The 22,254-nt window shown below is 32.5% G+C and overlaps 1 protein-coding gene across 1 annotated transcript in view; it reads left to right on the top strand.

Moving 5' to 3' along the window:
* LOC117121307 (protocadherin-15-like) overlaps window positions 1-22,254 on the top strand; it is a 72,402-nt gene that overhangs the window by 18,220 nt on the left and 31,928 nt on the right. Inside the window, exons 2-20 of the mRNA XM_033266452.1 lie at window positions 371-379; window positions 2,046-2,060; window positions 3,265-3,315; window positions 4,332-4,471; window positions 5,405-5,464; window positions 7,159-7,254; window positions 8,084-8,191; window positions 9,291-9,401; window positions 10,741-10,887; window positions 11,770-11,872; window positions 12,659-12,771; window positions 13,348-13,545; window positions 14,318-14,458; window positions 15,256-15,438; window positions 16,012-16,214; window positions 17,176-17,308; window positions 18,474-18,556; window positions 20,163-20,247; window positions 21,453-21,578. Coding sequence (XP_033122343.1) covers window positions 371-379; window positions 2,046-2,060; window positions 3,265-3,315; window positions 4,332-4,471; window positions 5,405-5,464; window positions 7,159-7,254; window positions 8,084-8,191; window positions 9,291-9,401; window positions 10,741-10,887; window positions 11,770-11,872; window positions 12,659-12,771; window positions 13,348-13,545; window positions 14,318-14,458; window positions 15,256-15,438; window positions 16,012-16,214; window positions 17,176-17,308; window positions 18,474-18,556; window positions 20,163-20,247; window positions 21,453-21,578 — 2,105 coding nt within the window. The remainder of the gene's footprint in view (window positions 1-370; window positions 380-2,045; window positions 2,061-3,264; window positions 3,316-4,331; window positions 4,472-5,404; window positions 5,465-7,158; window positions 7,255-8,083; window positions 8,192-9,290; window positions 9,402-10,740; window positions 10,888-11,769; window positions 11,873-12,658; window positions 12,772-13,347; window positions 13,546-14,317; window positions 14,459-15,255; window positions 15,439-16,011; window positions 16,215-17,175; window positions 17,309-18,473; window positions 18,557-20,162; window positions 20,248-21,452; window positions 21,579-22,254) is intronic.

The raw sequence follows: 22,254 nt of genomic DNA, 5'->3' as shown, positions 1-22,254 counted from the left end.
GTTTTATGTTATCAATGTTATCCTCCTTTCCATCATTAGTGTCATTAATATTTGTGATTTCCATCCATCACTATTTATGTCAACATCTTTAGTATGCTTCCTACTGTATATCATTATTATTATTAGCCTATTTATTATTATAGCCTATTTCTTTTCATAGAAATCCTGCTAGATTTCCAGTTAATAGTTGCTACCAGCAAACTTTGGCATTATCACATCATAATGTTTCTATTTGATCACTATGCTATAAATATCATATACAATGTAATAACAGAAATGAAAACATCTATTGTTCTTTTAATGCTATTGGTCTTATTTTTTTTCTCTTTTTCCCCTCCTACACGCTTTTGTTGCTGGTGTAAATTTGTAGAGCAATCAGGTACTACTGCTAGAATTTTATGCATGCATTTATAGTACTGCTAACCTGTAGAATATTGTGGTAGTCGTTATTATTATTTAATATTAAAGTGGCCTGATCCAGTTTTTTTACATCATAATAAGAGAACAATGCGAGCTGTCATGACAAAATGAGTCTTGTACAAAAGATGAAAATTGATGAGTTATATTGATATATTTATAGATGACTATATACGGTTTCTTTTGTTCTTTGAAATCAGGTTCCTGGATTGAATACAAAACAAACAAAACATACTTTAAAATAAAAAATTGCATCTAAAGAAAAACAACTGATAAATTTTGTGTTGGTTTTCCTATCAGTTCAACTTTAATTTATGTAACTCAAGTCCGAACATTTTGTATAATATACTATTGTACTTTGTAAAACACTATTTTTCGATATATCAAATTGACCTGTTGTAAAACAGGACTCATTTTGTCACGACACCAAGCATATAATTGCACTCTAGTTATCAGCTGGCTCATGTAGATAAGCCTAATAACACCCAATCAGAGCTGGATATATAAGTGCGGGCTCACAAAAAATTGTGATACGGGGACATGGTGATGCTACTTTGAATGCTTTGAAAGAATTTGTTCAATAACTGCATGTGTTTATATTGTGGTATACATGTACACTAACAAATATCTTGTTTCATATACATGGGCTGGTCGTTACGCTAATCAAAATTGATTTATTGATTATTATTTTTAGCAAACTTATTTTTGAATTTAATTTCTCCACATGTGTTACTGTGCAACTTAAAGGATACTGAATAATTGTTTAGAAACACTAATTTTTTAATGAATAACATAAATGCATATTTATGACTACTTTTTCTATTGGATGTGGGAAAAGGAATTGCAAAATATATAACTTATTTATATAACTTATTGGGAATACTAACATTATTTTATATTTACTATGGTTTTTGTTTATTAGTTTTTGTGATATTTAAAAAAAAGTATTGTGCTTTTAAATACAGTGAAAATCATAAAATTCTATTGAAATTAACTTGCTCATATTGAATTAACATCAAAATTATATTGAACTAGAATATAGAAATTTAGTGTAGTATATTTTAAAGATTTAATACTCTATAACTTTATGCCAAAAATTGAGAAACATACTGTAATAGAAACACTTCCAGTCATGTGTCTGTAATTTTCTGTTTATCTGTATAAAACTCAAGGTATTAAAAACATATTTTTTATTTCTAAATTCCATGCTTTAAAGTTGATAAATTTTATTTTACTTCAAAGGGAGCAAGATAATTCAAGAATTGATTAATAATATTTATTTTTTAATATTATTTTGTTTTGGTCATTTTATATATTTATTTAGGCACATGTGGGCACAGTAATATTGAATAAAAGTATTAAAATTCTTGGAATATTAATACATGAATTATTTTAACTTAATGAAATTATACAAATTAAGGTAATAATATATTATTGAGTGATTATAATTTTGTTTTTATTATCTTTTGTATTAATGGTTTATTTTCTAATATTTTTTTATAATATTAGGTTTTTGGTTATATGTAATGGTTGGATGGTGTGCGATAGCTAACTGCATTTCTCTGAAAATTTCTAATTTTTTCTTTTCTTTTTCTCTATCCTTGATTTCAAACAATTAACTAATACAGAAGAACTAACCAAAGGTAAGTCCTATATCCCATTATACCCTAATTTTTAATGTTTTTTTGAAGACCGGCTCTGAAGGAAAACATTTTTTGATTGTACAACTGGTTTAATGATTTACAAATTTTTTTTTATATTTAAAAACTGGGGTTGAAGGGGCATAACCACACTTTTTCCACCTTCTCCCCTAGTTTTTATTCAAAAGTCTGTATCTCATTAACCAAGTATTTAATCAAACACCATTTTTGTGGCTTAGCCTTTAAACAAGTACAGTAGTTATCATAGCAAACCAGTCATTCTGCACAAAAAATTGATTTTTAGTTATTAATACAGTAAACTGAAAAATATAACATCGTAAAAAGACATTTAAATCTGACATTTGGTTATGAAGTTACAGGAGTTTAAACATACAGCTGTTTAAAGAACAATATTTGAGAAATCAGCCTTCAACGTTTTTATGATTTTGGACATTTTGTAGGCAGAAACCATCACCAAATCATTGAAAATTGTTATTTTAACATTGAAAATGTCAAAAATAAAGACATAGCATGATGTATTATAGATATAAAGGTTAGTTTAGTGCAGTAAAATAAAAAATTTGGACATTCCATCATGTTTTGCCATTATCTCTGAAACACAATTTGCGACCAGTGACTGGTTTGTCTTGTCTTTGCCAAATAATAGCATTCATGAATGTTGTGATTTGCTTGTGATAATATATCATAAAATAATACTAACCACAAATATCTAGTTGGAAATTTATGTTATAAATATGCATTGATGCACAAAAATATATTTTTTTTTTATGGCTTCTATAGATATTTTTGGTGAAGTTTTCTTTCTTGATAAAGCCAAAAAATGTATATTGTAATAATAAGTTTAACATGATTATTCATATTCAGCCTGAATTCAACCAAATAAAAATATTGAACCCCCATGGATTTGAATATAATGTTTTGTCAAGATTATAATTTTTTGACAAAAAACTTTTGTATGCCCATATTTAGTTTTCAAATGCCTATATTTGGGCATGATGTGATGCCATCATGACCATATTTAGGTATGTCACAAGTTTTTGGCAAATAGAATATGGTCTAGACAGGACTTTATACCAGTTCCATAACATACAGTGCTCAATCTCCTATGGCATATACCATACTGAAATAGTTTTGTATAATTTCTTAAATAATATCGTGACTCTTATATTGTTCATTATTCTTATAGAATGTTCTATAGACACAATAGAATTTAATATTCAAGAAAGCCATCCAATTGGTAAGTAGCTTTTTTAAAAGTTGGATCACCCATGGATGGAGGCTGTGATTCACCCTCCCCCTTCACTCAACCCATGCAGCAAATTAGTTCCACCAAGTGGTTTAAAATACTAAAAATGACCTTTTAGTTTTCATTGGAATAGGGATTTAGTTCCACATCATTACCGAATTATTCGTCCAACTTTTTTTTTTTTTTAGAAAAATCAGTTCTACAACAAACAAATATTTTTTTCAATCCAGAGCCTGCGGCTTAACCACTAGGGGAAAATGGCCATCTCGATCTTATTTTATCTTGAGCAATGTTATTATAGGCACGTTGTGAAGAGTCAAAAGTAAGCTTTGAAATAGCAGTTTACTTGTCATAAGCCCTGGGTCTAGTGCCTGTGAAGACATTCTTTGTATTAAGTTACTTCAACCTTACTACAGACGATTTACTCCTGAGTAGTCTCAGGAGTAAGTGTGTTACTTCTGCATACACAAGAAATATAAGGAATATGCGGTCGTAGTAGCACCGTGTAGACGCATTTACTCCAGAGCTCGCAAGTAAATGCGACATTATTTTGACCTCAATTATTTTGAAAAGATAAATACCTACAAATGAGTGCCAAAATAACGTGATGTGTAAGCCTTTGTAGACATGATGTTTTCATAATTATTTACGCGTAATTTGCACATAAAAGTTTACGTTTGTCATAACTTTATTTCAGACAGAAGGTCGTCTGAACATAACTAATATTATATTCATTTTTAATTCATAAAGTATTTGAAAGTTATCTGAATTGGTTTACTTTGTCAGGGGTAAAGCATCTTAATTCTCCTTCCCCCAAATAAAGCTTGCAACATACCCCTCCCACGAAGTTTCCTATGCAAATTATGCAAGTACATAAAAGTTCCCCCTCATTTAATCATCGAACCCTCTCTAACATTTTTAATATTACCCTCAATTCTTCCCCTTTCATTTAGTTTTAGATCTGCTTGAATCTTGAATTAAACATTATTATTATTATGTTTTGACAGATGTACCTGTTGCCACTTTGGGATTTGCAGGCACAGTGGAAGAGCCTAATCCAACAATTATATTAAGTATTAATGTTTTAAATCTACCCGGAGCATTGAGATTAGTGGGGAGAGACTTGTACTTGGTATACTCATTAGTGGTAAGCACAAGATATTAATGCATAATGGATATAAGAAGTGTATTAAGACTGTTTATTGATGGTGGCAATGATGATGGTGGTGGTGGTGATGATGAATGATGTTCATGATGTTTAGTGTTAATGAGGATTTTTTTGTTTAATTAATTACCACAGACAAAGGCTCAAGACCAATCTGGCATAGGCTACAGAAAATATAAAATAGAAAAATAAATAAGTAAAGAAGGCAAAAAAAAAAAAAATTATTATTAATGTTCCTCTTAAAGAAGCACTCTTTGTAGTCAGATGGAAAAGAAACAGATGGGAGAGAGTTCCATAGCACTATTGCCATTGAAAAGAGGTAATGGTGATAAATTGTACTTAGGCCTATTTCTATGATCAATCTAATAATGATGGTGGTGGTGGTAGAGGTAGGTGATGTGGATGGTAGTCATGACAATAAGATGATTTTTCTTGGGGAATATGGCGATGTTAGTGATGATGTAAATTTGTTGAATGATATACTATAATAATAATAATAATAATAATATGGTAATATAATTTACATAAATAAAACAAGGTCTCTATGCGCTCAGGACTAGATGTTGCACTTTTCAATAACTTTCTCCTCCCCTTAGGGTCACTTCATGTCCTGTGCAGCCATCTGTCCACGACAGGGGCCAAGTGAACCAGTACATCAGGGTAACCCCCTACTCATCTCAAAAGATGTACTTTTCTTTAAAGTGCACATGAGCATTTGTGTACACTGGGCCTACGGTTTATAGTCCTTATCCGAGAAGACTTGTTCCACCACAGGAACTATAGGAGCGAGCCGGCCGCGAACCCGTGCCGATATTGTTGGCTATGATCACAGTGCCCTGTATAACCGCTCAGCCATTTGGCTCGCTCAATACTTTAATATCTATAATTAATGACTTTTGTTTTCTATTTCCATAGGACACTTCAGTACCTGCTTTAATAGTTTCAGTGATTTGTAAATTATATATCGATCCTACAGTAAGTTGTTGAATTAATTTGTGTATCAAAATATAAAAAGCTTTATACTTTGCTTTGAAAAAATCATTGATTTTACATATTTTTTCCAACCAAAGTCCGAGGTTATATTTGAGTGGGTATTAATTTTTTAGCCATCCTTGTATTTAAAAGAAATTGAAGACATGACCTATCTCTTCCATCAGATTAACTTACTAGTTTAGTCCTATTTTTTCATTTGATTTCAGTAGTAAAGTTTTTCACCCTGAAAAGTCGCACCTCTTTACTTGAGGTGACGCCACCACGGCACAGTAGTAGTGCTGCAGGCCTGTCATTGGTCGAAGCTACTATAGCTAAGCATACTGACGCTAAGGTACCTATGTGTACATGGTAGTAATGGCGACATCTTAAAATGGTGGGGGATGAACTTACCTTCTCCCCTTCACGTTCGCGACAGTGTTCAAATTAAATCAGTGGCGTAACAGGCGGGGTAGGGGGGAAGACTGCCCTCCCCTGATGGTTTTAACCAGGCTGAACTAGCCGTCCTACTGGGCTGGGTAATAAGAGAAAAGAAAGAGGGGAGAGGGAGGGAAAGAGAAAGAAGAGGAAGAGAAAAGGAAAAGAAAAAGAGGAGAGAAAAATAAAGACAAGAATAAAAAGGAAGATATCATAATGACCAGACTCACAACACCATGCAACCTCTTCTCCAATTAACTCCTTTGATCTAAGCTGCCAGATGGCGTAGGCTAACCACCGGGGAACAAGGGGAAAATATCTATCTTTGGAAAATCTTTCCCACCCCTTTTTAAATGCTCTCTTCATCCCCTGAAAGTGCCTAAAAATCTCAAATTTCGCGCGCTTTGCGCGCATTTCTTGTCAGAATAGGCCAATTTCCTCTATAAATTGCACATTTTAGAGAGTTTTGATCAATTCCGACGAAATTAAAATTAAAAACACAAATTTTTGTGCGCGCTTTGCGTGCATTTACTAGGCTTTTTTAGGGTTATCCTTTTAAGTTATTTAAACACATAATAGTCCCAAACTCAAGAAAGAAAAATTTAAGATAGATCATTTTAACCTAAAAGAAGGGCCTCAATGTATGTTGATGGTGAAAGAATATGTTTGTAATAAATAAAACCATGATGAAAATGCTTATATTAGTTTCAAACACACGTATGTGGCCTATATTATAAATAAGATAAGCCCTATGTCGTATATGTATATGTGTGTGTGTTCTATATGGGGAGGGGGTGGGGTGTGTATGATAAATTACTAACCGGGAAAATTATTACCTTTGCCCTCCTGACCCAAGACCGCTGTTACGCGCCTGAATTAAATTGTAGTGTCTTGTGACTGCGTCTTGAGACGGTTTTGACTGTTGCAGGCACTATAAAAATACATGGCTGTTTTCAAAAGTTTGATTGTTTGATTTCATAGCTGGAAACAACATGGACTATTTGCAACTTGGTGGTTGAGATGACTTACAATTCTAGCATCTGAAGTTCAGACCTTGTATTACTATACCTCATAAATATTTATTAAGTAATAACAGCATTTCATGGGCTGCACAAATAGGGTTGTAGAGGGCTGCAACAGAATCGCTGTGTTGTAAAGGGAGACGTTAACATTGAATTAAATTTTTTTTGACGAAGAAATTATGCCCTACTGAAACTTCATCTAAACAAAACAATATTTAGATTCTATTTTTTGTTCAACAGAGTTCAACTGTAGCAAATGTGAACATAATAGTCAAAGATGAGAATCTAAATGCACCTGAGTTCCAGAATGAGCCGTACGAAGTGTCAATATCTGAGGTAGGAACCAATACAAGCAGTGGCATAAGCTGGCAGGGGTGGATTGAGAAATGTCCAAAAAGGGGAGGGGGATGATGAGGCCTGGAAATGGAGCTGATTGAGGCAAAACTACCCTTCAAGGTCCGGGGGCAAGCTCCGCGAAATTTATTTCTTTTTCTTGCTTTCTTTTTTTCCCTTATTTTTTCTTTCCAAAAGGGGGACCAGGGCCGGCCCGTTCCCCCCCCCCCCAAATCTGATCCTGGCTGGTTTCATCATAGGGTTGCTGAAATTGAGAATGCAGAACTGTGGTGGGAGTGCACAAATTTAGAAAGCAAAAATTGGTGAAACTAATTTTCTGCCATGGGAATCTCACTCCCCCATTCTACACCCATGACTAAGTCTCTTTATAATTTCACGCAACCAAAGTTATGGCAGTTATGATTTGACAAGAGTTACCATACCTCACTCCAGCATGAATAAGTTGGTGGTACAGGGGGAAAATATCAATTTTACACCAAAAAATGTAAAATGCCTCTCTTGAATATTAACCCCAATTCAAAACACTGTTGGACATGGACAGTAAACTCAACTGATGGATGCATTCGAAATATACCGTGTGTATGTATTTAACCAAAGGATCCACTGATTATTCGCAAATATAATATGAGTATGGTGACTCCGAAGAATGACAAATATGAGGACATAATTGATTACACGTTTCATTCTTTATTACAACATTGTCAAGAATGACGTGAATTTGCTTATTGAAATTCATGTTTTATATATTTTTGTAATACAGAACATATATAAAACATGTTGTTTATAATTGTGCTTTGTTTTGTTGTTTCAGTTAACTCCGATTACAACCGCAGTGTTTGATGGGATTACTGCCGTTGATAGCGACTCCGGAAGCAATGGGGATATTAGTTATAGCATTATACCAAATCCTGAGGATCCAGTAAGCAACTTAATCAATTAAGTCTATGTATTGATCAAACATTATCATAATTATCCTCAACATTCTCATTATTAGGCCAAATAAAAAAAAAAACTATTGTGTTGCCCACGCCCGACCGACCCAAAATGTGCAAAATTGAGGTTTGGCATTTTATTTATTTATTATTTTTTTTTTTTTGACTACAACAAAAAAATTTTTTTTTTTATGAGCAAAAAGCTGAATATCTTGGTGAATAGTAGGTGATGCGACCGTGTTATGCGATCGTTTTTCTTTTAAGTATAGAAAACTGTCTTTTTTGTATTTTTTCGTAGTTTCAACTTTTTAGGCATAAACACATTTTTTCAGAGGAAAAAGAAACTTTTTCTACTATCCTACCCATTTTTTGGATTTTCCAAAAATGTGGCCAACACAAGAATTTTTTTTTTTTGGCCTTATCCATCATTGGTCTTACCATCATCCCTATCACAATTACCATCAACATTTTAATCATCATCTGTATCATCATCATCAGCACCATCATCATCAACATTACCATTATCATCAACATTACTATTATAAACATAATCATCATCATTATCAACATATTATCTTCATCATTATCATAGTCATACCATCATCATCAACATTTTCATTATCACATTCATCATCATCATTAGCACCATCGTCATCATCACTTTAATCTTTGAGAGTAGCTTAGATCAGTCGGCTAATCTAGTGGTAGCCGCTGTGTGTGCGCTGAACACCGGGATTGTCTCCCGGTGTACTGCCGAATCGCCACCAGAAGGACCCCACTGGAAATAAGTCTTCTTCTAGACTTTTGTGGGCTATCCTTGGTGTTTACACCGAATAAATCCAATCCAATCCAATCCTATTCACCATTGCTGTAATCATGGTCATCGTTTGTCGCTGCCACAGTCGCTACCATTGACTTCATTATCATCATCATCATCATCTTTTCGGGAATGGGGGGATGAGGGTATTAGATGATGACAATGGGGAGAATGATGATAATGTGAATAGCGATGAGGAACATAGTAAATGATAACACAATCCTATTTTTTCTTTTTTACAAAAGAATTTTATGTTATTTTTCTCACAGGAGGCGCAGAACTACTTTGGAATAAGCGTTGTATCAACAGGAGATATCTACCTAAAACAACCCCTTGATTTTGAGACAAAGCGTGTTTGGAAGGTCAAAGTTGAAGCAGTGGTTAGTCATGATTTTCAAATATCTTAAAGACCTTCATGAGTTCATACTATCTTTTAACAACTAAACCCCTACTGCAGGCAAATGTATTGAGAAGGCTCTTTGGTTATCTTGGTAATAGATGAATAAATTATATGCACATAGTCAGCAAAATAGTCTGTCCCCGATGTAAGCTATATAACAAGTTTGTGCATTATCATTGGCCAATCATTTATCAGGGGAAGTGTTAGGGATGTCAAGAGGATATGTTTCCTGGTTTTTGCCACTGCCGTCTTTTTTTTTTTATAAACTGAAAAGATAAAAAATGGCATACAAATAATATATGTTACAATATTTTGTAAAAGCATATACTGAACACCAATCCATTATTCGATACATTTTCTTTATAATTATATTACATCTTGGCCTATATGAAATTGGTACCCCCTCATTTCAGAAATTCTGTATCTGCCCCTGTTCATTCTTTAAAATTGTTACATGCGCATTTGTGTTTCAATATGCGTATATGAGTTGACAAAAAGCTGGTAAAATGTACATTTTTTTTTAATTAATCAGCTGGACTGACTTTTTAAAGTGTCCACCAGATTTGGCCTTACAAGGTGAAAAATATCAAACAGGGCAAACATTTTGCTCATTGACCTGCCAGTCAAAATTTGCACTGAACAACAAGCACGCATTTTTGCTTGTATACTGATCACCCGGGGACTGTGGTCTTTATAATAGAACTACAAATGTTACTAATGTTTATTCTCATGGAATAATCAAATGTGAAAACATCTAATCAATAGAAATAGAGAGCTAAGTATTTTTTTTCAATTTCAAAATGAAGGTAAAAATTAGCAGACTCGGTAATTGTATGACATTTAATGTGATACACCTTCATCATTTTTTGAATGCTAAATAGGTCTCCAACTCTGTAACTTACTGAGTTGTAGTAAACCTATAGATATGTAGACACACCAGGCCATTAATGGTAGTAATGTTGGAATCCCCTGTATATTGTAGTAACCTTTATAAGAGTTTCTGGCACTTTATGTGGGTTTCGGTACTTTGTCACGTTATGTGCATGGGCTTAGACTGGGTTAGGGGGGATAGGCTGGAGACACATCCTGAAGATGAAAAATTAGTTCTACTAAGTGTGTTAAAATTCTAAAAAATGACCAGTAAGTCTATTGGAATAGGGATTAAAGTTCAGCATTCTGCAATGTTTGTACCCCCGGGCCATTTCACATACCCCCTCCCCCTGGACAAAAAACAGCCTTCACCCCTGATGTGCCATGAATATCATGTCATGCAATATTGTGTTGTGTCAGGTCATATTTTATGCCATTTTTTTCCATAGGATGGAGGTGATGTACCACAAAGTGCTACAGCAATAGTAACAATAAATGTTTTGAATGGGGATGATATTCCACCGTATTTCTTATGTTACAAGAACGATGATCGCTGCACCACTGTCTGGTATTACACAACTGTCATTGAAGAAACGGTAAGCTTGTAAGCCTTGTAAATGTATGCATTTCTACAAAACGAGAATATAGAAATTATGTGAGGCCCTATTTTTTTGTAGATATTACTTGCATCTCAATTTTATTCAAGGAGATACTTTACATATAAAGCCACCAGCCCAAAAAACAAGTTACAAAAATATACATCTTAAATTACAGATAGCAATACTATCCAACCTCTTTGGAAGTTGGTAACAAATTTTAACCTATTCAAATGAACAATTTAGTGTTTCCATTTAAATTTTTTTTAAATTTGAACTTCAAACAATAAACTAAAAAATGGACACTGAACATAATCATTACTGATTATAACAAAATTTACCAAAATTAGTTTTTTATTTCTCATTAATAATAATATTTTTATTCACCATTAAGTACTTTTCAAATAAGTTGCTGTTACAGTATATGTATGTATATGCATATGTGTATATATATATATATATTTATTTTGTGTTTATATTTTTGGATTTCTATATATTTTTAACTGGTGGCCTTGGCTTAAAGTTTTATTCTAAACTTATTTTGGCCTCCTTCCACACACTTATTCTGTAATGTACTATTATTCTTAGTTGGTTTTACTATTAAGCTTTTGTTATGTATGTTAATATGTTCATGTGTGTGGAGAAATAAATTAAACAAACAAACAAACAAGTTAATTAATTGTTTATTTGAAGTAGAGAAGTACAACTTTCTTCCAAAAAAATGTTCTCTCTGGATAATTATCTGTGTACTGTTTTAGACTATTATGTATATTAATTTGATATTATGATTTTAATTTTCTATTGAAGTAGATTGATAAAAATAAATACATTTTAACTATGAATTTTTAAAAATCATTATATTGTTTTGTCTTTATTTTGTAGACATACAATTCATCGTTGGATATTTTACCGGGACCTGTGAAGGCGGTAGATGGTGACGTAAACATCACTGATTCAGACCCTATAGTTTATTCCATTATATCAGGTTAGAATATTTGTGAGGGTTTCATACAGTTGCAAAATTGTTGTTGATTTAAAATTTTCATTTAACAAGATACCATTTTTATTAACTGCTGCATAATATTTCAACTTTATTAGATAATAGTATTTATACAGAATGAATAGCTTTATACAGAATGTTTCAGAGCACTTAGAATATATTACTCTGGTTGTTAGAAATAATTATGTTACAAGAGTAACAACATTTACTCCCTCAGCATTCCTAGATGAAAGAATATTCTGCATATAGCATACAGCATAATTTTTCCAACTAAGTACCCATATATCAGCTTCTACCTTTTGGTTATTTTATAAAGAACAAATTAGTTTGTGCCTATTTGTGAAAACTGGAATTTTATTACACATATTTGTGCTTTTTTATTTACTCAAAAATTGTGTGACAAGACCACCACATTTTTTTTTTCACAAAACAATGGTGAAAACGACTTGTTTGATTGTTACTATTATTATTATTATTATTATTATTATTATTATTATTATTATTATTATTATTATTATTATTATTATTATTTCTCAAAATACTAATTGATGCATTTAAGACCAACCAACCAAGTTCTTACTTACTTATTACTTGCTTTAACATACAATAATTACCCTTATAAAAAAATTACTTTGTAACATTAAAATTGCAAAAATATCTAGTTATAAAAATGAGAAAATACAATTATTATTTAAATATCATATAAAGTGTAGTTCGTTCCCCACAATTCCCACAATGTATTAACCATAGTCCTCTCCTAATTCTTTAAAGGGTATACACCAGGCTATGAAGATTACATCGCCATCAATGCTAGTACAGGTGATGTTTATCTACTGCAACCAGTCAATTATGAATCTCATCAATTTTTTGGCCTAAAACTCAAGGTACATATATTTTTTGTATTTATGTAAAATATTATATACATTAACACATAAGTGTGTACAACATTATTTTCACTGCACATAGTAAAATAAAATTAGATTAGTACTAAATAATAATAATAATAATATTATTAAATATAAGTATGTACAACATTATTTTTGCTGCACAGAAAGTAAAAATGGTTATGAATTAGAGTATATAAACATAAAATCATTAAATATAAGTATGTTCAGTGTGATTTTTGCTGCAAATAAAATTGGTTATTATTCATTATATTAAATATTAGTATTTGGAATATCATTTTATTTATGCACACAAAACAGTAAAACTGTTTATTATAAATTAGATTAATAAATACATATCATTAAATATATATAAGTGTGTAAAATATTATTTTTTGCTACAAGTAATAAAATGAAAATTTTTACAGCAATATGAATTAGATTAGTAATCATATATTATGAAATATTTAAGTATTGTATCAATATATGAGTTTATTGACAAAATATGAATATGTAGAAGCATAGCACCTAAAAGCAACATATGCAAGTGTTTTATTGTCAATTTTTTATTGCCAGGCTACCCAAGGAGCCTTTGATACCATCGCTTTACTAAATGTGAGTGTTACCGATATGAATGAGTTCCCGCCGACACTCCTTCAGACATCATTGGTTGGCTATGTCTCTGAGAATTCTGTGGAGGGTATAGTTGTAGCCAGCAATGAGCAGGGAACCGCTCAACTAGAGATCTATGCAGAAGACAAAGATGTTCCTCTGGTATAAGTTTTCTCAATTATTATTGATTGATTTTTTCATGCTTGACTGATTTCCTAATTTCTTCGTGCTCGGCTCACCATTGACCCCAAACACTGGATTCTTTTATATTTCCTTTTTCTTTATCCCAGTAGAAATTCAATGGGATTGAAATGTTAACTTTTGAAGTGAATTAGATTACATATAGAAAAATCATTAAAATTCATCAGAACTGCAATTTTTTCTGGGAATTTGGTTCCTAGACCCCAACTAGGGGCCCTTGCAGCCCCTTGCCCCATTTGTTAGGCTCTGTAAATGCTCCACTTGTGAGGTGTTCAGCTGGGCAATTGGTGCGTTGTATGACGGTCATATGACCCTCATACGACAATTCCAACTCCGCTCCTTGTGAGTGCTAAGCGACGTGACGCTGTCTATTGATTGCCGGTGGTTGTCTGAACGGACAGTCATTAAAAACGATCCGTTGTGCGCGCATCTTTACGTTGCGTTCTTTATAATGAGAGCCCGGCTTTATAGAACATAGCATTTAGAAAATCAAAATTAAATTCCAGAACATTAGAACTGCTCCTGACCAAGTGCCATTGACGCAATCCCCCAAACCATCCAGTTTGCTTCGTTTGGCAAAAGCTTATCTTAATAAAAACATTGGGGGTGAATTTGTAGGACAAATCTTCAAAGCTGCAAAATTCACTCATCCCATTTGTAGAGTTGTGTAGCTTAGGTGTTTTGGGAATGGTTTGACTTTTATGCTTCTTTTGCTTTTCAACTTTATTTATAGAACGGGGAAGGCGATTTAGTGTATATCACAAATGATACAAGTGGTGTGTTCCAGGTCATTCCATCATTTGACACGTTGTCTTCAAAGATCGTTGTTAGCGGACATATCGATAGAGAGATGAAAGACGTGTATCAATTCTCAGTAAGTATTACAGTGTTAAAAATTATAGAAATCTTCAGAAAATTCCATTACAATTTTGAATTGCTCTTTGTAAATAGATCAAATGAATAATATCCCTTTCCAATGAACCATTGACAAATACAAGACTAAATACACTGCCACGGTATAATTGAATTCTGAAAAATTAAATAAACTCTGAAAAATGGAACAAGTAAATAAAAACTAATGAAACAAATGAACAATGTTACATCACTGAGTGACGAACTACATAGTATACCAAAATAGAAAAATGTGAATTGGAATTAAGGATAAATGAGCAGACTAGATGCAATACAGAATTACTAACACACATTGATCTTGTGATTTTTAATACTGTTGCAGAGATTTATAATAAAAGTCAAGTAGGTGGTATGTTGTGTTTTTCAAATAATATTTTCTTAAATTACAAAATTATTTCCGAAATGCATTTTAAAGAATGTACTATGGTTCAGAAAAATACAATCAAAATAAGGTGTGAAATTAAAAAAAGAAAATGGGTAATACAACAAAGTTATTTAAAAATGAAACCAATATTAAATAGTCAGTTACTAGATCAAATAATCCAATAACTAGGAAAAGTTAAAGGAATTAAAATTAAATGTTTGTGTTGTGATACAGTTAATGCTCCTACTGGTACAATTTATTGTTAATGTTGGTATTATTTTTTATATTTTCAGTTTACCAATATTGTTATTAATAATAATATTCATAGTATATTTGTATTTTTATGGTTATTTTTAGTATAATTTTATTAATGCAATTTTTTTTTCATAACACAGTTGTTTGTGAGGGAAAACCAGACAAATGAGGAGTACAGTAGTGATCCTATCTTGATAACCATCCTTGTTCTTGACATAAATGATGAAGCACCAAAATTCCAGCCAAATGCATACAGCAATGGCCTCAATGGTTACAAGGTGTCACTTAGGGAAAATTCCCCACCTGGATACATTTTCTTCCAGGTAAATCTAACTTATTTTTTTCCTTAAAATATTTGTTTTTTATATAAAATGTTGTTCCTTTCCTATATTAGGCAATTTAATTATATTATTTAGTCTTCCCTTGTTATAAAAAAAAAATTGAAAAATTTCTGAGATCAAGTACAGCTCTTATTACAGATTATATTTAAACTGAAAATATATATTATGTATTTCTTATACTCATTAATCAATTGTATCTTAACTATATATCTTGTATTTTAGCACCATTTAACTTTATTTATATTTAGTTTATTTATGTGTATATTGAAACGTGGAAAAATAATTTCATGTTACTTGAACTTGAATAAAACCTCATTCAAATATTACCATTTTTAACAAGAACAAAAAAAAACAACATAATATATTTGGTTATTTATTCACATATTTATATTTATTATAATTATTCCTTGGTTATAAATCATGTTCCTTGTTTATGAAGTATTAACAAATTTTGATAATTTGTTTTTAATTTTGTTTATATTTTACCCAAAAAGTTTTTAAACAGAAATAGACATCGAGTTTATACTGTAAATTTAATGTTTATTGTGTCAATAGGTCATGGCAATTGACCCAGATCTTGGACAGAATGGAGAGTTTGAATTTAGCATACAAAGTGTCACCAATAATGGCTACTCCAAGTTTTCTGTTGAACAAGAAACTGAAACAGCATTTTTAAAGTATGTTGGGGGAATGCTCATTGCACGGGAAACATACGTTGTCAACTTAGCAGCAACGGATAAAGGAGACCGTAATACTCAGTAAGTAGAACTTGATGTGTCTGGTCTTAGCAAATGATATTATATCAATAAGCTTTCCATCTGTGCTTGGGTATGCAACTTGGCATTTTCACATTGGACCATCTCCTGTAACCTTTATCAACGTGAGTTAAATCATATACACATAAAATATATGTTAGCACCAGATGCTTTTCATAATCGTATTATTATGCTTGATACGATTATGACATCACATTCCTTTTTGAGCACGGCTATTATTAATTATGTATTAGTATTGTGTTTGCGATGCCACCTCATTTCAACAATATTTACTCTAATTTCCCAGCTGTGACCTACATGCTTTTAAAGCTAAACCGCAGCTCCACTATGTGTGAGCATTGCAGTAAAGCTACAGTGTATATGAGAGAAATTGCCTGGGGATAGATTTGTGTGTATACCGTCTAGGTTTCCGTGAATGGTATGATACTCGACTTGACATCAAGCGGTTACAGGTTCAGTTCCCACCAGAGACACTTAACACAACTGATATTAAGGAACTGTTCTTTATTATTACACCATGTTCCTATTTGAGCACTGTTGTTAGGCCAAAAAAAAAAATCATTTGTTTGCCCTCCTACACCCGCTTTAAAGTTACTGAAAAAAATAGGGCTGGAAAAACAAAAAAGCTTAAAGAAAGGTTTTTTTTTTTACAATTAAAAACAATGTGAGTGAATTTATCTTTTTTTTGCTATATGCCTTACACATTAGTCCAACGTTGTTGTCTGATGTAAGATATTTCCATTCTAGGCCTCTGTGGGTTGTTATTCCATCTGATGAGTAAAAAACCTTTTTCCACCTGCCTCTTTTTATCATTTAAAAAAAGAAGGGCAAACAAACAATTTATTTTTTTAGGCCTTATTATTTATCTGTTTGCCAACAAATTTCATAGGTAGATGTTACTTTTAGTAGAATGTTTCATTAAAATTAAATTCATAAATTTCAGGACATCTGTTGCCAGTATTGAAGTTGACATTCTGCCAACCAATGACACTCACCCCCCTGAATTTGGAAGGCAGCTTTATACTGCATCTGTCACTGAGGAGGCATCAGTGGGAACGCTTGTCACCACACTTATTGTAAGAACAACTTTTATAGTATTAACTCCAGATAAACCTACCTTTCATAGTATAAGTACCATAAGATGCGATGTACAAATTATCACCAATGACAGAAACGGGTCAAATAAGTTTTCTATTGTTATCTGACGATTAGCTCTCCAAACGCTTATCTGAAATGCTTTTGGAAGCTTGCCGTTTGAGCTGTTTAATCCGTTTGGAAGTTGACTCCTCCCCATTTCATATGCCTGGCTGCTCATGAATGCTAGATGTTAAACATATTTAGCAGAATGTGGAGATCTGATCGTTGTACATTAGTTTGGTTTATTTCAACATAAAACTTAATTTTCAATATTTTTATTGTACGGAAACGCTAGTTCAACGACACAGACCCATTTGTCCTAGTTGAATGACACAGACCCATTTGTCATAGAAAACAATACAAACAATGGCAAACATGTTAAACGGCACGTTTGGACGCATCTCTGAAATAATCGCTAATAGGTTAATAATATTCATGAGGCACAATAATTTATATGATAGCTGTCCTGCACGCATTTGTAATGTATAGTTTTTCTAAACCCGTTTCTGTCGTTGGGGATAATTTGTAGATTGCACCTAATCTTAATGTAAAATTGTGTGGAACATTTGTGCAAATATTGCATGCCAAGTAATTCATGGTTGGGGACTTTTATAGCGCATCATACGTGCACTCCGATGTCACAAAAACAATTTAATATCCTACAGCCGGGCACACACTGCAACGTACAACGGTCCTAAGACGAGGAATCTAACTCCGCTCTCTGTGAGCGATAGACGACTCGATGCCATTTGCAAATTGTCGTTGGCAGCTCTGGCAGATCCGTTCTGTGCATGTTGTTGCATTTGAGTTCTTTATGAAATCGTGTCACCGATGACCGTCAGACTCAGTGTGTTTCTGGCTTAAGACTACCATGGAACTCAATAAACCTCCTTATAAACAGAGCTTTGCAGAGAGGAACCAAAACCATTCCATAATTTTCCACCAATATAACCTTTTGCAAGCAGTGGTTCGCAAAGACATCACACACAGATGCACTATAAATGATGTTGGCAATTTGACTAGCCCATTATAAGAACAACAAATAAATTTGGAAAATAAGAAACTTTCAAGACATGAGATACAAAAAATAATTCATTTTTTCAGGCTGTGGATGAAGATGGTGACACTGTGATGTATGAGATTATCAGTGGTAATGAAGACAATGCCTTCATCATTGAACCTCTCAGGTATTTTAAACATTAAAATGTCTTCTATAAATATTAATTTCACCCAAAGTTGTACTACATAGTTTAGTTTTTATTCTGTATCTCTTACTTCACTCTACAAAAAATTGTCAACCAATTAGGTTAATTTCACACGCTTGAGCTGCGATGACGTCAGATCGCCCAAAGCTAGCTGCACAGCATGCAAGCACATGTTTACAACTACAGTACATGTTTACTGCAATTACCGCTCGAGTCAGACGCATGCGCACACAACGGTAACTGCAAAAACAGTTTGTATCAACACACATGGAAATTCTCTTGCTCTGTCACTGCAACCTTATCTAGGCCGAGGCTATCCTAGGAGACCTACGTTTTTGGCGTTCATGTTTTCTTTCAAGATTTGAACGTTCTTGTTTAGTTTTATTTTACGTGTCAAACGATCTATATTAAGCGTCGTGAGGGCACCGTTTTTTTTCTAAAATTGACCGGAAATGACATTTTCGACCTTTGACACAAAGGACCCTATAGCATGTCTGTACCTCTGTAACCATTGGTCATGGACACCTAGTTTTGGCCTCAAATTGTTCTAAATATGCATGTTGCTATTTGAATTATTGCAATGTTTTGTCCAAAAAGATAACAGAAATGACATTTTTGACTTTATATATATAATATATATATATTATATATATATAAATTCATCAAAGAAAGGTAAATACAGTGTTTAATAAAGGACAATAATACATCGCGTAGCATAGTTCTCAACAAATGTAGTCCTGCAAATAAATGAATATAGAAATTGTGTAATAAAATGCCTCTGGCGGGACTCGAACCTGCGACCTCTCGCTGTCAAGGCGAGCGTCATAACCATTAGAACAAGGAGGATTCATGGTTGAACAGATTCAAATACCACCAGATACACTTCATTACACAATAGGTACGGCTAGAAACAATATAGGTACATATAATATAAATCTAGATAGCCGTTAACACTGTTAAATTATATATAATAAATCATCAAAGAAAGGTAAATACAGGTTTAATAAAGGACAATAATACATCGCGTAGCAGAGCTCTCAACGAATGCAGTCCTGCAAATAAATGAATAAAGAAATTGTGTAATAAAATGCCTCTGGCGGGACTCGAACCTGCGACCTCTCGCTGTCAAAGCGAGCGTCATATATATATATATATATATATATATATGTATATGTATATATATATGTATTTACGTATATATGTATATGTGTGTGTGTGTGTATATGCATATATGTCTTGTGCAGATTATTTCACTTCATGTTCAAACCTAAACATTCCATTTGCTAATGAATACATTTGGTGTTCTTGATAATGATGTTATTGATGATGATCACATTATAAATATAACTACATATTAAACTTCCAGTACACCATGTGTAATAGTAACCAAACATAAAACATACATAATTAATACACCTGGTGTAATGGATGTTTAATTATTTTGTTATTTGATACTTGTCATGCAAACCTTGAAGAAATATTATAAATATAATGATGTTAATTATGGTAATGACTGTTGATGATGATGGTGATGAGGGTGATCAATTAATCTATATATTATTTTGAACATACCTTATTTTCTTTTTAGTGGCAAACTGAAGGTGAACTCTGGCCTTGATAGGGAAACTTTAGATTCATATTTACTTACAGTTCAAGCGACAGATGGCACTCTGGTAAGATAATAATTTTATATACTTAACTGAGAGACATCATTGATGCTGCTACGATAAAGATAAATAATGATTACTGGATGTTAAAAGACATTTAGCAATCCAGGTTATATGTTTATTATCAGGGGAAGTGCCAGGTTTTTTGCAGAGGAGTCTTATTAGGCTGGGGTCCAAGGTGCCGCCAAGAGTCCCCGGCAGGATTCTGGAGCAGTTCCCGTTGGGGTATGGAGGTGGAGGCCTAATTAAAATATGACGATTTTGGATGCATGACTTATTTTAAGTATCTCAGGGTCCCTATTACTCCTCTGTTGCAATGGAAAATGCTCAAATTGATTGATTGTTCAATTTCAAATTGCTAAGGTTTTCAACATGCGAGCGTCATATATATATATATATATATATATATATGTATATGTATATATATATGTATTTACGTATATATGTATATGTGTGTGTGTGTGTATATGCATATATGTCTTGTGCAGATTATTTCACTTCATGTTCAAACCTAAACATTCCATTTGCTAATGAATACATTTGGTGTTCTTGATAATGATGTTATTGATGATGATCACATTATAAATATAACTACATAATTAAACTTCCAGTACACCATATGTAATAGTAACCACACATAAAACATACATAATTAATACACCTGGTGTAATGGAAGTTATTATTAGTTATTATTTTGTTATTTGATACTTTGTCATGCAAACCTTGAAGAAATATTATAAATATAATGATGATAATTATGGTAATGACTGTTGATGATGATGATGATGATGATGAGGGTGATCAATTAATCTATATATTATTTTGAACATACCTCTTTTTAGTGGCAAACTGAAGGTGAACTCTGGCCTTGATAGGGAAACTTTAGATTCATATTTACTTACAGTTCAAGCGACAGATGGCACTCTGGTAAGATAATAATTATTATATACTTAACTGAGAGACATCATTGATGCTGCTACGATAAAGAGAAATAATGATTACTGTATGTTATAAGACATTTAGCAATCCAGGTTAATAGCTTGCCTAATATGTTTATTATCAGGGGAAGTGCCAGGTTTTTGCAGAGGAGTCTTGGTAGGCCAGGGTCCAGGGTGCCGCCAAGAGTCCCCGGCAGGATTCTGGAGCAGTTACTAAAGTACTAAAGTATATTTATTTAATATATTTAAGTTAATTTAATGGATATATTTTAGATGGATACAACCGATGTACAGGTCATAGTTCAAGATTCAAATGATAACAATCCAATATTCAACTCCTCACATCTGGCATTCACAGTACCTGAAGGCATCAGTGGAGAAATCGTGGGACAAGTCCAGGTAATCAATAAACATTCAACCTATAATTATTTCGATGGCCATTAAATTAAGTAATAATCAATATATTTTCAATCACACCGATAAGCCAAAATTAATATCCATATCACCAATGCCAGCTATTTGGATAGTTGGACAGTCCGGCACACAATTTTTCTAATGGGTCACATTTTTAAAAATGGGTACAAATTATGCTATTTTATGCATGAAATGAGTCCTTTTTTTTAAATGAGTCCAGATTTCTCATATTTAGCTAAAATGAGTTAAAAGTTTGGGAAAATTAGTTCAGATTTTTCATATTTTTGCATAAAATAGGTTAAAGTTTAAGAAATAAATGGGTCCACATTATTTGAATTTAAGTGTAGAGTAGGTCCACCCTGATGTTGTCCTGCACTATTTGAAAATCCTGGCTAACAGCATTGCATATCACTCTTAATATGGAATGGGGAGCCATTTTGATAAAGTATAGGTGTTAAAACAATAAAGTTTAATAGTAAATACATATATAGTATATATATATGTATTTACTATACATATACATACTATATATGTATTTACTATTACATATATAGTATACATTTACATTACATCACTTGCTATTTACATATATAATTTATACATTATATACATATATACTGTATTTATTTACTATTAAATTTTATTGTAACACCTATACTTA

The sequence above is a fragment of the Anneissia japonica genome, unplaced genomic scaffold (genome assembly GCF_011630105.1).
Source record: "Anneissia japonica isolate Jap-2015-1 unplaced genomic scaffold, ASM1163010v1 scaffold131_len961581_cov171, whole genome shotgun sequence".
Classification (NCBI taxonomy): domain Eukaryota; kingdom Metazoa; phylum Echinodermata; class Crinoidea; order Comatulida; family Comatulidae; genus Anneissia; species Anneissia japonica.
Note: the sequence above shows the minus strand (reverse complement) of the source record. Positions and strands in the feature narration are given on the sequence as shown.